General features: G+C 43.2%; 1 protein-coding gene across 1 annotated transcript in view; it reads right to left on the bottom strand.

The window, feature by feature from the left end:
• Positions 1 to 1,467: 1,467 nt before the first annotated feature.
• LOC146576939 (protein NLRC3-like) overlaps positions 1,468 to 15,129 on the bottom strand; it is a 38,550-nt gene continuing 24,888 nt past the window's right edge. The window contains exons 5-8 of the mRNA XM_085268156.1: positions 10,055 to 10,339; positions 7,449 to 9,225; positions 2,644 to 2,817; positions 1,468 to 2,420 (exon numbers count right to left, since the gene is read on the bottom strand). Of these exons, the coding sequence (XP_085124282.1) occupies positions 2,216 to 2,420; positions 2,644 to 2,817; positions 7,449 to 9,225; positions 10,055 to 10,339 (2,441 nt within the window). The 3' untranslated portion in view covers positions 1,468 to 2,215. The remainder of the gene's footprint in view (positions 2,421 to 2,643; positions 2,818 to 7,448; positions 9,226 to 10,054; positions 10,340 to 15,129) is intronic.

Here is a 15,129-nt window from a genome sequence, read left to right as displayed (position 1 = left end):
GGACCTTTCGTGCCTCTGCATACTCCTTCCTCATAGCCATGATCTCAGGGGGGTAATCGTGGTCGAGGTTGATCTTGCTGGAATTCAGCATAAAACCTTTCTTTTGCCAAGCGAGCCTCAGCACTTCTTCTTTAACCGTGAAGCACAGGAATTTTACCAGGATCGATCTGGGTTGGGAGCCGTCCGGAGGGAGTAACGATAACGCTCTGTGTGCTCTCTGAATTTGTAACGGTGTTGATGGTGGGATGGCGAGATTCTCCCAGAGTAGCTTCTCCACAAAGTGGGCCATAGATGGAGCTCCCGATTCTTCTCCCTCCGGCACCCTGTACAGTCTGAGCGACTCCCTCCTCGAGTAAGCCTCCAGTGATGTTAGTTTTGTTTGAAACTTTTCCTGCATGCTTTCTTCCATTTGCGCAACATCTCTAAAATTAGAAATATCCTGTCTCAGAGTGACACTGAAAAACTAGTTCATGCATTTATTACTTCCAGGCTGGACTATTGTAATTCATTATTATCAGGATGTCCAAAAAAACTCCCTGAAAAGCCTTCAGCTAATCCAAAATGCTGCAGCAAGAGTCCTGACAGGGACTAGAAAGAGAGAGCAGATTTCTCCTGTTTTGGCTTCCCTTCATTGGCTTCCTGTTAAATCCAGAATTGAATTCAAAATCCTGCTCCTCACATACAAGATCTTAAATAATCAGGCCCCATCTTATCTTAATGACCTTGTAGTACCATATCACCCTATTAGAGCACTTCGCTCTCACACTGCAGGCCTACTTGTTGTTCCTAGAGTATTTAAAAGTAGAATGGGAGGTAGAGCCTTCAGTTTTCAGGCCCCTCTTCTGTGGAACCAGCTTCCAGTTTGGATTCAGGAGACAGACACTATCTCTACTTTTAAGATTAATCTCATATTTCCATTAAAAGTGTTGAATTTGACTGTTTGATGTTCTTTATGATCTCTGGCACCAGTTCATCTGTAGGCTGAGCTCAGTCCATCCATTTAGTGAAATGATGTTTAAAGGTCTCCTTGTTCTCTGAGCGTGCACAGATCCTGAAGCAGAAAGCCTGGGTTACAGAGAAATGATCATCACTGTGATGATGCTCATCATCTCTGACTGGGATTTGAGGATTTGTCAAAGCAGCAAAGAAAGCCTGGCTATGTTGGACTGGGTGTGGCAGCAGCTCCCAGTTTGAGTTCAGGAGACAGACACCCTCTCTACTTTGAAGATCAGCTTCAAACTTGCCTTTTTGCTAAAGCATATAGTTAGGGCTGGGCCAGGTGACCCTGAATCCTCCCTTAGTTATGCTGCAATAGATGTAGGCTGCCGGGGATTCCCATGATGCATTGAGTTTTTCCTTTCCAGTCACCTTTCTCACTCACTATGTGTTAACAGACCTCTCTGCATTGAATCATATGTGTTATTAACCTCTGTCTCTCTTCCACAGCATGTCTTTATCCTGTCTTCCTTCTCTCACCCCAACCAATCACAGCAGATGGCCCCGCCCCTCCCTGAGCCTGGTTCTGCCAGAGGTTTCTTCCTGTTAAAAGGGAGTTTTTCCTTCCCACTGTCGCCAAAGTGCTTGTTCATAGGGGGTCATATGATTGTTGGGTTTTTCTCTGTATTTATGAAGTGCCTTGAGGTGACTTTTGTTGTGATTTGGCGCTATATAAATAACATTGAATTGCATTGTTAGTATCTCAGACAAAATCTCGTCTGTGTTCTGGAGCTTATCTTTGTGTTCTGCAACCCTGGTTTCCACATCATTAAGCCGCGCATTGGCTTTATCCAACTCACCCCTTATTTCCAGCAGTTGCGCTTTCGTGTCTTTTTGAAATTCTTTCACCTCTTTCCCAACGCCTCTCAGTTCTTTCAGTATCAGCGTCAAACTTGCTGGGTCAACCTCATCTTCTGTCCCAGAATCCTCGCGGCTAGGAGTGGGAGAGTGGCCTCGGCTAGCCCTATAGGGGCTAACGTTAGCCCCTTCTGTTAGCTGCACATTGCCATCTTCCACGTTTTCAAACGTTAACTTCTTAGCTATTTTGTTCTTTCTGGACATCATTTAAACCCCTTTTTCCTCTTTATGTGCACTTAGATAGTATATTAATTTACTTGGGGCAGTTTTAATAAGTTTCAGTCGAGAGCTCTCGTACTAGGTGTCCATCCCCACGAGCGCCGGAACCGGAAGCCTTGAATAAAATGTTTAATTGGTTCATTTAAAAAAAACAAAATGTCAATTGATCTGACCTCAGAGTATTTAGTTTACAGTTTAAACTTTGTAGTCCAGCAGACAGAATCTTCACTCCTGAATCCTGCACATTTTTGATACTCAGGTCCAGCTCTGTCAGAGTAGAGGACTGAGAGCTGAGCATTGAGGACACAGCTTCACAGTTTTCCGCTAGAAGTTCACAGACGTTGAGTCTGAAAATGAAAACATGAACAAAGACTGATGTTAAAGTGTAATCAGGGTGCAATAACTAATCTTATATTTTAAGAATCCTTGTTGTTTTATGCTGAGCAGATGTGGTACGAAACAACAGTAAATTGATCAAGTTTACCTCTACTGTTTAAATTGCTGGATTTATTTTATCAGTTAAAAACAAAACAAACAAACAAAAGAAAAAAGAATACAAATCGGTCAGACCTCAGAATATTCAGTTTGGCGTGTGGACTCTCCACTGCAGCAGACAGAAGCTTTACTGCTGAAGCCTTCAGGCTGTCGGTACTCAAGTCCAGCTCTCTCAGACTACAGGACTGGGAGCTGACCACTGACAACAAATCTGTACAGCCTTTCTCTGACAGGTTACAGCTGCTCAGCCTGAAAAAAATTACAAGAACAACAAGACAATAATATTTATTATCAAATAAAATCTCTTTATATGTTGAATCTAAGTAATCAAATGTGTACAAATGAGTACACTACAATGCACAATTAAATAAAAAAATGTTCAAGAATTTAAGTGTAACAGAAGAAAAATATTTCAAATTAAACACAATTATTCCAATGTATGTAAATGGAAACCAGTGAAGACCAGGTTGATTTAGTGACAGTAGTTCAGTGTCTGCTGGCACAGGCCTGTGAGTACTGCAGTATTACACTTACTGCAGTACTGCTGGTCACTTTATTAATTCTAATATGTGTGATTACTGTAAATGTAGTTATAAATAATGTATCACATCCTGGACTCTCATTTCATTTTCTGTCTAAAAGCTGCTTTGGCTCATTCCCCTTTAAAGCCCCGCTCTCCCTAAAGGCCAACTTTATTTTGATTGGATGATTTCATAAAGCACGCTGAAGGGCAGTAGCCAGTTATCATGAGCTCCATCTCCTCAACCTTCTGGTTTAGAAATTATAAGAAACTGTATACCTCATAAAAACCCGTCTTGATCCATGCTCAATCATCCAGGTTAGTAAATCCCAAAAGTTGATTCTGTTCATCTGGACGTAGCGCTTTCAGTGGGAGAAACATTTCGTCACTCATCCAGGTGACTTCGTCAGTCTCAGCTGACTTCTGGTTTCCAACCCTATAAAAAGTACATTTGCATAATGACTGAAACCAGCCCACTGAAGGAACAATAAGGCTGGGAGGTCAGTTCCTTGACCATTAGGTTTGAGTCATTATGCAGATGTACTCTTTATAAGATTGGGGAAAGCTGCAGTCAGCTGAGCCTGAAGAAGTCATCTTGATGAGTGACAAAATGTTTCTCCCGCTGAGAGCGCTACGTCCAGATGAATAGAATCAAACTTTGGGGGCTCATAAAATCATGATTAGAAATCTTCTCAGATGTATTTTTACATTTTAGATCCACAGCAACAAAGTTCACAGCAGGATGTCTCTGTTCAGTAATTATTATGCCCATTACCTGCAAACTGTGAGGTACGCAGGTAATGTCAGGTAAACACTAGCTGTCTGAAACTGTTCCTGTTAAATGTGTGTATAAAGGAAATAAGCTGAAATACAGAGACTGGGTGGATCTGTGCTTTGACTTTGACACCAAAAATTTCTTCCTGTTAAAAGGGAGTTTTTCCTTCCCACTGTCGCCAAAGTGTTTGCTCATAGGGGGTCATATGAATGTTGGGTTTTTCTCTGTATCTATTACTGTATGATCTACTGTACAATATAAAGCGCATTGAGGTGACTGTTGTGATTTGGCGCTATATAAATAAAATTGAATTGAATTGAATTACATCCCATTTCAGGTACCTAGAACCTGAACCTTCTCTGGAAACCTGGGACGCTGGCGGGTTTCTCTTGCTTACCTATCTGCTCATCCTCTTTCTTTCTGCTCGCATGATGATTTCCTGGTTGAGTTTGTAAAGACTTTTGCTCAGGACCTTCTCACTGTGCGGCAACAGTGCTAACCACCGTCCGCTGTATGTTTTTCAGTCATTAAATCAAACCATGAAAGATCAGCTTGCTTCTCGTGATGAACCTGTCTGTTTTCGATTCCACACCAGGGTCTGCCCACTGGAAAGTTCAGGGATAAGGGTGGAGGATACTCACACAAACATAAAAACCCAGATTGCAACTCCAACTCTCTGTTCTAGTTAACCAGACCTTTCAGGCTCTTGTTCAATTAGAACCTCATGGAGTCTGAGTTAGCGAGACAGTTAAACATCCCTCTATGCCCCCTTAATCCGCCCATTCCCACTAAGTCATTAAATAACCGAGTGTCCCCTCACATAACTCAGCGCACAGAGCCTGTCACCCCTGGCAATCACAAGAAAACACTTACCTTTTTTGCTTTTCATGCACCTCACAAACCACTCATACTCTGGTTTCCTTGGCTAGAATTACATAACCCCCACTTAGACTGGTCAGGTCAGAGGGTAATCAGTTAGAGTCTGTTCTGTCATTCAAATTGCCTTGTTTCCGCCCGTCCACCGGAACCTGTGGAACCATCAACCAACACTGAGACTGTTTTAGATCTCTCCTCTGTGCCCACCAAATGTCATGATCTTCAGGAAGTATTTAGCAAAAGTAAAGCGCTTTCACTGCCACCTCACAAACCACAGGACAGCACCATAGAACTACTCTCTGGCTCCACCCGGCCTTCTAGCTGGCTGTATAACCTGCTTAGACCTGAGTGTGCGGCTATGGAAAAGTACATTAAGGAATCCCTCGGTGCAGGCATAATCCAACGATTGTCATCTCAAGTTGGAACTTCTTTTTTGTGGGGAAAAAGGATGGCTCTCTCTGGCCATGCATTTACTTCAGGGGCCTCAGTGATATTACCATCAAGAATAAGTACCTATTACCTCATTAGCTCTGCTTTCAGGCCATTTCACAGTGCCACTGGGTTTACAAAACCCCACATCCGCAACGCTTACCACTTTTTCCAGATCAATCAGGGAGACAAGTGGAAGACCGTTTTAAACATGCCATTGGGGGACTACGAGTATTTGGTCATGCCGCCTGGGTTAACTAATGCTCCCGCAATGTTTCAAGATTAGTTAACGATGTCCTCCGGGAATTCCTTGACAGGTTCGTATTGGTGTATCTGGATGATATCCTCATTTTTCCCAAAACCTGCGAGGAACATCAGTCTCATGTCCATGCTATTTTTCCAACGTTTGCTGGAGAATGAACCTTATGTCAAAGCAAAAAAGTGTGAATTCCATTCCTCATCAATAACTTTTTTCAGTTACATTTTGGCATGGGGGCAGGTGAAGACGGATCTGGCAAATGTGAAAGCTTTAACAGAGTGGCCTACCCCTTGTACCCATTGTAGATTCCAGAAGCATCTCCAATGGGTTTTGGGAATAGCAATTTTTTATAGAGGGTTCATTTGCAACTATAGTCAGGTAGCTGCACCACTCAAGTCTCAGCATGCATCTGGTCCCCCAAAGCTGAAACTGCATTCACCAAACTGAAGTATCTGTTCACCACGGCACCTTTTTGGTTCACCCTGATCACAGTTATCATTGCAAAGGTGGACACATCAGAAATTGGAGCAGGGAGAGGTAAATGATGCCAAGTGAAAGAGAATGCTTTGGGGGGGGGGGGGGGGGGGGGGGGGGGGGGGGTCATGCTGCTGTCATGGTCTGTGTGAGCGGCGGTGGTTTCCCACTAGACTCTGGTTTCTGCCTTTGGGTGAAGCCTGGTCAGCCTGTCCATTGTCCACACCTGACAGTAATCTACTAGGCTGAATATAACATCAGCACTCCCAATAACTCTGCTAACCTCCTAATCCTCGGATCATCTACTCACCCTTGCAGTTCAGTCACGTTTTCCTGGATGCTGGTCTTCTTGATTCACTCACAGCCACATTAATGCCTTTCGTCTCTTAGACTTACTGGACCACTTTGCCTGGATTCAAAGCTAACAAGTACTCACCCAGACCTCACCACCTGCCTTCCCCAAGTTGCTTTCCGACTGCTGACAAGTAAATGGTAAATGGACTGATTCTTATATAGCATTTTTCTACTCTCCCGGAGTACTCAAAGCGCTCTATACAACATGCCACATCCACCCAATCACACCCATTCTCACAAACACTTTATCTGAACTTAGTGCTTTCTAAGTACATTCACGCACATTCATACTCTGATGGATGCATCAGAGAGCAAGTTGGGGTTAGTATCTTGCCCAAGGATACTTGACATGCAGACTGGAGGAGCCAGGGATCGAACCACCAACCTTCCGATCAGTAGGTCAGATCAGACCAGCTTTACCTCCTGAGCTACAGAAACCCCAAATAAGACATTGAAGATAACCTCGTTCACTTACTGTAACCTCCACCAGTGATCTTTCTGATGCTGCTCTACCTCTGTTACAGTGACTCAGATTACCATCAACCAAGACCCATTTCCGGAAACCTACCACAGAGCCCACTTCATGCTCACAGCTTCAAGTGCTTGACTTCCGCCATAGTTCACAGTTCATGTTAAAAAATTCCAAGTGTCAAGTTCCTGTGTGTAAATAAAGCCTTCACGTCTAGTAATATTCAGTTCCTTCACCTTTGTCTGTATTTTGGGTTCACCATGTTGTTCTGGCCACACCGAGGTAACAGATTTATATTTGAAAAACAGAGAGACATGGGGGATTGCAATAAAGATGAGACACAAACCAGACCTTAAAATAAGAACATCTGAAAACGATGTAGGTGCAGTCTGGTAGCTCAAGTATTTGCTTTAAAAAACAGAGCTAGACTCCTGGTTGTTGGAGACAAGTGAACAACTTGAGGATAATAAACCTGTCAGAGGGGCTGAAGGATCAGAGCTCATGTTCTTATAGGCTGGATCTGGATTGTGCTTTGATTCGAGTTGAAGACAAAAATATTTCAGAAATGCTGACATGTCCTGCTGGAGAGAAATATTTAAAGTATCATGACTATTTTAGTGACTATTTTTTAATTTTTCTAAAGTGGTAGTGTTCTTTGAACTGAGCACCTCTGATTTATTTCCCATGATTTTAAGAATGAAGCGATGAGTTCATGTTTACTTACAGAGCTTTGTTGGAGGCTTTGACCACTGGCAGCAGCCTCCGAAGAGCCTTCTCTGAAGCAGAGTATTTCTTCAGGTCAAACACATCCAGATCTTCTTCTGATGACAGTAAGATGAAGACCAGAGCTGACCACTGAGCAGGAGACAGTTTATCTGTGGAGAGACTTCCTGATCTCAGGGACTGTTGGATCTCCTCCACCAGAGAACGATCATTCAGTTCATTCAGACAGTGGAACAGATTGATGCTTTTCTCTGCAGACAGATTCTTACTGAGCTTCTCCTTGATGTACTGGACTGTTTTCTTATTGGTCTGTGAGCTACTTCCTGTCTGTGTCAGCAGACCTCGTAGGAGAGTCTGATTGGTCTGCAGGGAAAGACCCAGGAGGAAGCGGAGGAACAAGTCCAGGTGTCCATTTGGACTCTGTAAGGCCTTGTTCACAGCACTCTGGTGGAGAGATGGTTTAAACCACCAGGAGGTTGTTTGCTGTTGTTCCAGCAGATTGAGTCCAGAGTTGATGAAGGTCAGATGGACATGAAGAGCAGCCAGAAACTCCTGAACACTCAGATGGATGAAGCAGAACACCTTGTCCTGGTACAATCCTCTCTCCTCTTTAAAGATCTGTGTGAACACTCCTGAGTACACTGAGGCTGCTCTGATATCGATGTCACACTCTGTCAGGTCTGATTCATAGAAGATCAGGTTTCCTTTCTGCAGCTGATCAAAAGCCAGTTTTCCCAGAGACTCAATAATCTTCCTGCTCTCTGGACTCCAGTGTGGATCTGTCTCAGCTCCTCCATCATACTTGACCTTCTTCACTTTGGCCTGAACCACCAGGAAGTGGATGTACATCTCAGTCAGGGTGTTGGGCAGCTGTCCTCCCTCTCTGGTTTCCAGCACATCCTCCAGAACTGTAGCAGTGATCCAGCAGAAGACTGGGATGTGGCACATGATGTGGAGGCTTCGAGCTTTCTTGATGTGGGAGATGATCCTGCTGGCCTGCTCCTCATCTCTGAATCGGTTCCTGAAGTACTCCTCCTTCTGTGGGTCAGTGAACCCCCTGACCTCTGTCACCCTGTGAACATACTCAGGGGGGATCTGGTCTGCTGCTGCAGGTCGTGTGGTTATCCAGACGTGAGCATAGGGAAGAAGCGTCCCCCTGATCAGGCTTGTGAGAAGTACATCAACTGTGGTGGGCATCGTAATATCAGTCACACTCTTAGTGTTGTTGAAGTCCAGAGGACCTCGACACTCATCCAGACCATCAAAGATGAACACAACCTGGAAGTCTTCAAAGCTGCAGATTCCTGCTTCTTTGGTTTCAGTAAAGAAGTGATGAACAAGTCCCACCAAGCTGAACTTTTCCTCTTTCAGCACATTCAGCTCTCTGAAAGTGAATGGAAATATGAACTGGATGTCCTGGTTGGCTTTGTCTTCAGCCCAGTCCAGGCTGTATTTCTGTGTTAAGACTGTTTTCCCAATGCCAGCCACTCCCTTTGTCAGCACTGTTCTGATCAGGTCCTGTCTTTTGGGTGAGTCTTTAAAGACGTCTTCATGTCTGATTGTTGTTTCAGGTCTGTGTGGTTTCCTGGATGCTGTTTCAATCTGTCTGACCTCATGTTCATCATTGACCTCTGCAGTCCCTCCCTCTGTGATGTAGAGCTCTGTGTAGATCTGATTCAGAAGGGTTGGGTTTCCTGCTTTAGCGATGCCCTCAAACACACACTGGAACTTCTTCTTTAAGAGAGACTTGAGTTTAGGCTGACACTTCTGAAGAGCATCTGAATCAAAAAAAGGAAAAAAAGAAGGAAAAATACAAATCTGGTCTGAAGGAGCTATGTGATGTACTTTGGCCTTTATTTAACCTATCAAGTTTTTAATATACTCATTCTACCAGAAATAAAAAAGGGGCTTCAGGAATTCCTAAATGTATTTCCTGAAAAAAGCCACGTTAAATGTTTTGAACCTCCACATCTGCATTGCTTTGCAGCTTTTCATATGTACCTGATGCCAACATGTGCAGGCTAAACAGGTTTATGCTTTCTGTGCCTCTTCTCCAAACTTTGTAACCAAAAATAACAACATTGAAGTGTCATAACGTTCCCCACTGCTATGTTATTTAAAGAAGCATCTGAGAGAGATTCAGTAATTCACATTTAATTCTTCTCGTAATTTACAATGGCAAAAGATAATGTAAACCCTTTCTGGCCACAATTTGCTTTATTATATGTAAATGTGGCATTTTTTTCATTAAACATTTAAGTCAAATGACCGATGCTTAAAGAGTGTCCTCTTGTTAGAGAAACACTGTGACTTTTCTTTTTTAAGGCAATCAGTTTGCATGGTTTTTAAAAGTAAAGAACACTTGTGTTTAATTAAATACAGATCACATTAGATCTAAGTAGTTTCACACGTTTATGACGATCATCAAAATCCTCCATGTAGTTTAGAAAATACATTTGCAGGCATGTAACAAATCCAAACATTCGTCGTAGAATGACGTTCTTGCCCTCTCCTTTTTCTTACAGTGAATTCTGAGGTTTCACTTTCACATCTCAACAAACTGCAAGGTGACCATTTTTATTCATGGTATCTGATGCATGACCTCACCTTGTAGAGCAGATGGATCAGAGTTCAAACGCAGCTGAGAGAAAAGAAAAGGATCTTTGATCTGAAGATGCTTGATTGTTATCTTGCATGCTTTGTCTCCTTTTTTCCTCACTGTGTCGATCAAGCTGCGTGCCTTGTCTGCTCTGAGTGGGTTCCCCTCCAGTATCGATTCTTCCTCCAACTTATTTAAGATACCATCACTTACAAGGGCCTCAAGGAGCAGTTTAAGGATTTCTATTGTTACCCTCCAGACAAAGGCTGACCGTACCCTGGCAAGCTCCTCCTCTACAGGAAGAAGAAAGAGACATAAACATGCTTCTCAGTCGAAATCATGTGAAAAATACAGTGGAACCCCGACTTACGAATACCCCATTTAACAAAAAATTCAAGTTACGAAGGCAATGAACGGCAATATTTCTGCCCATGGTACGGCAAAATGCCGGTGTAACGAAATCCGCTGGCTCTGATTGGCTGAGCCTACAATGCCCACAAGGCCTTCCGAATCATGTGACAACCCCTTGGCTTCCGTACTCGTGCTTCGCTGTTCCACTTGAACGACATATTGTTGTTCTAGTTAGCAATTAGCCTATCGTTCAGCATCACCTCACTCAAAAGGTGCAATGGCTGTTTCGACTTAAGAAAATTTTCGACTTACGAAAGACCCTCGGGAACGGATTAATTTCGTAAGTCGGGGTTCCACTGTATTTTAACTTTGTTCAATTAACACTTCAACATCTCATCAACAAATACTAAATTTTAGGGTGTGTAGGGTTAAAATGATGCCAGCTTAAAATGAAACTGAAGAAAAAATTGAAACTGAAAAATAATGAAAAATATGAAAAACAAAATCTTGTCATTCATATCCTGCATTCCAGATTAAGTTTAAAATAAGAACGAGTGCAAGTACGAACGTGAGAATTATGTATATTGTAATAGGTATATTGTACCTAAATGATAGTATATTGTACAAACATGAAAAGTATATTGTTAGAACTATATCTAATATTGTTAGAACAATAGTATACTATAATAATAAACTTTTCACGTTATAATGTGACATAGCTCTATTTTTCTTTTGCCTGGGTGGCGGCTCTACGCTTCCGTACTACGCTTCTGTATCCAACACTTTTCAATGTGGCCTCACAAAATTATTATGACTACAACAACCATGAAAAGAGTTGGATGGACATTGCTACTCAATCACAGCTGCCTGGTCAATGTTTTTCATTAGTAATTTAGCAAAGTTGATGGTGTGTGTGTCTGTAAGACAGAGAGAGGGAGAGCGAGGGACAGATTTTGCATGATAAGCTTCATGTTATGAAGGCACAGTTTGAGCACTCGGGTCGCATCAGAGCATCAGGCCATATAGTGTGAGACCCTGCATCGTGACCTATGAACTTCTAACCTCTGCGATTTAATTGTACAGTTTGAGCAGGAGCTGAATAACGCGACTGGAAAAAAAAAATCGCACAGTGTTTGCCCAGCTTAATGCAGACTGTTTAAACTAAACAAGCTGCTGTTTCACATAATAAACCCTGTCAGCTGCAGTATTGTCTTCTGTTTTAACAGTTAAAGCAGTAGAGACGAGCTGTTTGCATGTGCGTGGAACTCTAGCGTCATTAACCATGCTAGCTGTTAGCTTATAGCTCACGCTAGCTAACCAGCGAGCAGTTAAAAGGACAGCTGAAGCTGCACAAAATACCCACAAACTTATCTCACTACAACGTAGCGCCGAAAATATGACTCGCAGCTCAAGCTCGACACAGCGTCTGTAACATAAGACTGACATCCAGCTAACCACAGCTAAAAGATATTTAGAGAAAACTTACAGTTTCCTCAGGTTACATGAACTGAGTTGTTTCACGCTGAAAAGTTGGTTTGTTTTGGCTCTCACTGAAGACATAGCTGCTCTTTTGTGCTGCTTTTACCCAATGGTATCTTTTGCGAGTGTGGACGCGTCATCTGTTTGCTCCTTAAATGCTTTTCTTCTTTTATTGATTTTTATGCTGATTTTTTCCCTTTTTTCCGTATGAGCTTACCTGCGATAGCTTCTGGACACTTATAGATCATTAGGACTAAAGTGTTCTTAACAGAAACAGCAACATTTTTATAGTTACCTTATCCTCAGCGCTCCGTGTGTCTGTGGCCTAGACACAGCTGAAGCCTGATTACAGTGTCTGGGCACCGAACAGCCCCAATAGCCTGGAAAGGTGCTAACCGCTAGGCTAACTAGCAACAAGATGCCTTCCCTATCCACAGATGACTACCACAGCCTCCTGCAGAAGATTGCAGTACTGGAGACAAAAATTCATCGCTTAGAAGTAAACGTGGAGGTAAATGGACTGTGTGGAAATGAAACAACCTTGCCTTTGATTCAAAACAATGGCGATGAGCAAGCTAGTACACAGCTAAGGAGCACAGATAACATGACCAAGAAAGTAGACTCTGTGCATTATTATAAATCCTCAAGTGATAATCCCCCCTTGGACTGTCTTGGTGCAAAACCAAGACATAAATCATGTCTCCTGGAAGGCGGAGGACGTATCACGGGCAGAGCACAGCGAGCTGAAATCTCTGAAACCGACTGGCCTTCACTTCCTACGAGACAGAGAAGCTCTTCTACCCCTGTATACGGGAGGAAACAGGACTGGACAACAGTGAATAGGAAGGTTAACAACAAACCTCCAAAACAACTGAATGTGAAACTGCACAACAGATTTGCTCCACTATCAAAGGACCCTGGATCTATATCGGACAACCATCCATCTAAAAGCAGCGAAGTAAGGTCCGAAAATCTTTTGAAAAGTGAAAGGCCACAGGGAAAGCTAAAGGCTAGGCCTGAAACTCTGATTGTGGGTGACTCTGCCGTAAAGGATGTACAAAGGATGTGCGGTAAGAACACTAAAGTCCTCTGCTTTCCTAAGGATATGGTCAACAACCTGAAGGAGAGAATTCTTCAAATTGCAGATGAATATCCAACTGTGACAAACATTGTTCTGCATACAGGGTCAAACGATGTGTCCAAACAACAGTCGGAGGTTCTGAAACGGGACTTTACTGGATTACTAAATACTGTAAACTCTCTGAATGCAGCTGTATTCATCAGTGGACCTGTACCGCCGGTCAGAGGAGGAGACGAGAGATTCAGCAGGTTGTTTACACTGAATAAATGGCTTATATCAGCATGTACTGACCACTCAGTGCACTTTATCGACAACTTTAATATTTTTTGGGAACGCAGGCATCTGTTTAAAGCAAATGGATTTAATTTTAACAAGTCAGGGGTGAAACTGTTCACCTCCAACTTGTTTTATTCCATACGTCATCCATATGTGCTTGGTGCCAAGGCTGAGATAAACGAGGAGTTATCTCATAAAGAGGAACAAACAGTACTCCAAGAACAGACAAAGCCCAGCAGAAACCTTGAGGAGGAGCTCCATCTGCCCCCACCCGGGAAGAGCCTCAGAAAGGAGAGACATCTGAGGCAAGAAGAGGGGTCCCTATTTGCCTCCAACTCTCTCAACAACACCAACGACCAGGACAAGGGACCACGACCTTCCCCAGTCCCCCAAACCCCTGACAGGCCATCACCCTCCTCCCCCTCCCTTTCTCCCTCCTCCCCACACCTGAAATTCACTGAGGAGATGATGGAGCGGGTCAATGCTGGGCTCAGATCTACCCCCCGGCCCAATCCCTTTTTGTCCCCCATAAACCCCCCACCAGAGCGGCCAAAGGTTCGCCATCGAGCCCCGCCCTCATCAGAGCAATCGAAGTCACATTGCCCAGCCTCGCCCCCCTTAGTTCCTCCTTACCACCTTCACGCTCTGTCTCCACAGTCTGATGTGTTTAGGGTCCGGGCTGCGAGGATTATAGCAGTGGTGACTTTTCCCAGGAGAAGCTGGGACCCTGTTTACTAGAAGGTTTTAAAATTTCTGTACTTTTAGGTGACAGGAGACATGTGGCCTGGTCAAAACACAGAGAGCTGCACTCTAAAAGATCTTTAAACATAGTAAACATACCTTGTGTGCCACAGACTGCTCCCAAACACGAGGGGACAAGTAATACCTCTAAAACACTTAAGTTGGCTTTATTAAACGTTAGATCTTTAGCTGGGAAAACATTTTTAATTAATGATTTAATCACTGAGCACAGCCTTGATTTTATGTTTTTAACTGAAACTTGGTTGGACCAAAGTAACAGTGGAGCTGTTCTCATCGAGACGACCCCTCCTAACTACAGTTTTATCAGTGAGGCCAGGGTGAGCAGGAGAGGAGGAGGGGTTGCTGTCTTATTTAATGAATCATTTCAATGTAAGCAGCTATCTCCTGGAAGTTTTCAGTCTTTTGAATATGTGGCTTTACAGCTGAAGGCCCCATCCAAAGTTGTGTTTCTTAATGTTTACAGGCCTCCCAAATACTGCACAGACTTTTTTAATGACCTCAGTGAACTGCTGTCTGCGATCTGTGTTGATTTTGACTGTGTAATTATTGCTGGGGATTTTAACATTCATGTGGACAACCCTCAGGACAAAGGGACTAAAGACCTGAGTAACACTCTGGGCAACTTTGGGCTGACTCAGCATGTAACAGAGGCCACACATAATAGAGGACACACTCTTGACCTACTGATCTCCAAAGGCCTGAGCATTTCAAAGGTTACTGTGTCTGATGTGGGCCTGTCTGATCATTACTGTGTTTTCTTTGAAAGTAAAATCTCAGCCCACATAAATATATCAACAACAGTGATCACAAAACGGTGTATAACTGAACACAGTTGTGCAATTTTTAACCGGGTCTTCCCATTAACACCTGACCTGTCCAGAGGGTCAGTCAATGAGCTCGTCAATAGCTTCAATGCTAACATGTTAAATGTAATGGACACCATTGCTCCCATTAAGGTGAAGGAAGGAAGGAGTCTCCATGGAGAAACTCCACACTGGTGAAAAATGAAAAAAGAGAGTGTAGGAAAGCTGAGCAGGTTCACTATGACATCTATAAAGAGAAACTTCACAATTTTAATTTACAACTGAGGAGTGCAAGGAGGTCCTACTTCTCTGACATCATCACTAAAAACAG

This window comes from Mchenga conophoros, linkage group LG3, assembly GCF_057382185.1.
Source record: "Mchenga conophoros isolate Kocher_MC1m ecotype Shallow Benthic linkage group LG3, M_conophoros_male_GT1.1, whole genome shotgun sequence".
In the NCBI taxonomy this organism is placed as follows: domain Eukaryota; kingdom Metazoa; phylum Chordata; class Actinopteri; order Cichliformes; family Cichlidae; genus Mchenga; species Mchenga conophoros.
This window is presented reverse-complemented; position numbering and strand designations above follow the sequence as displayed.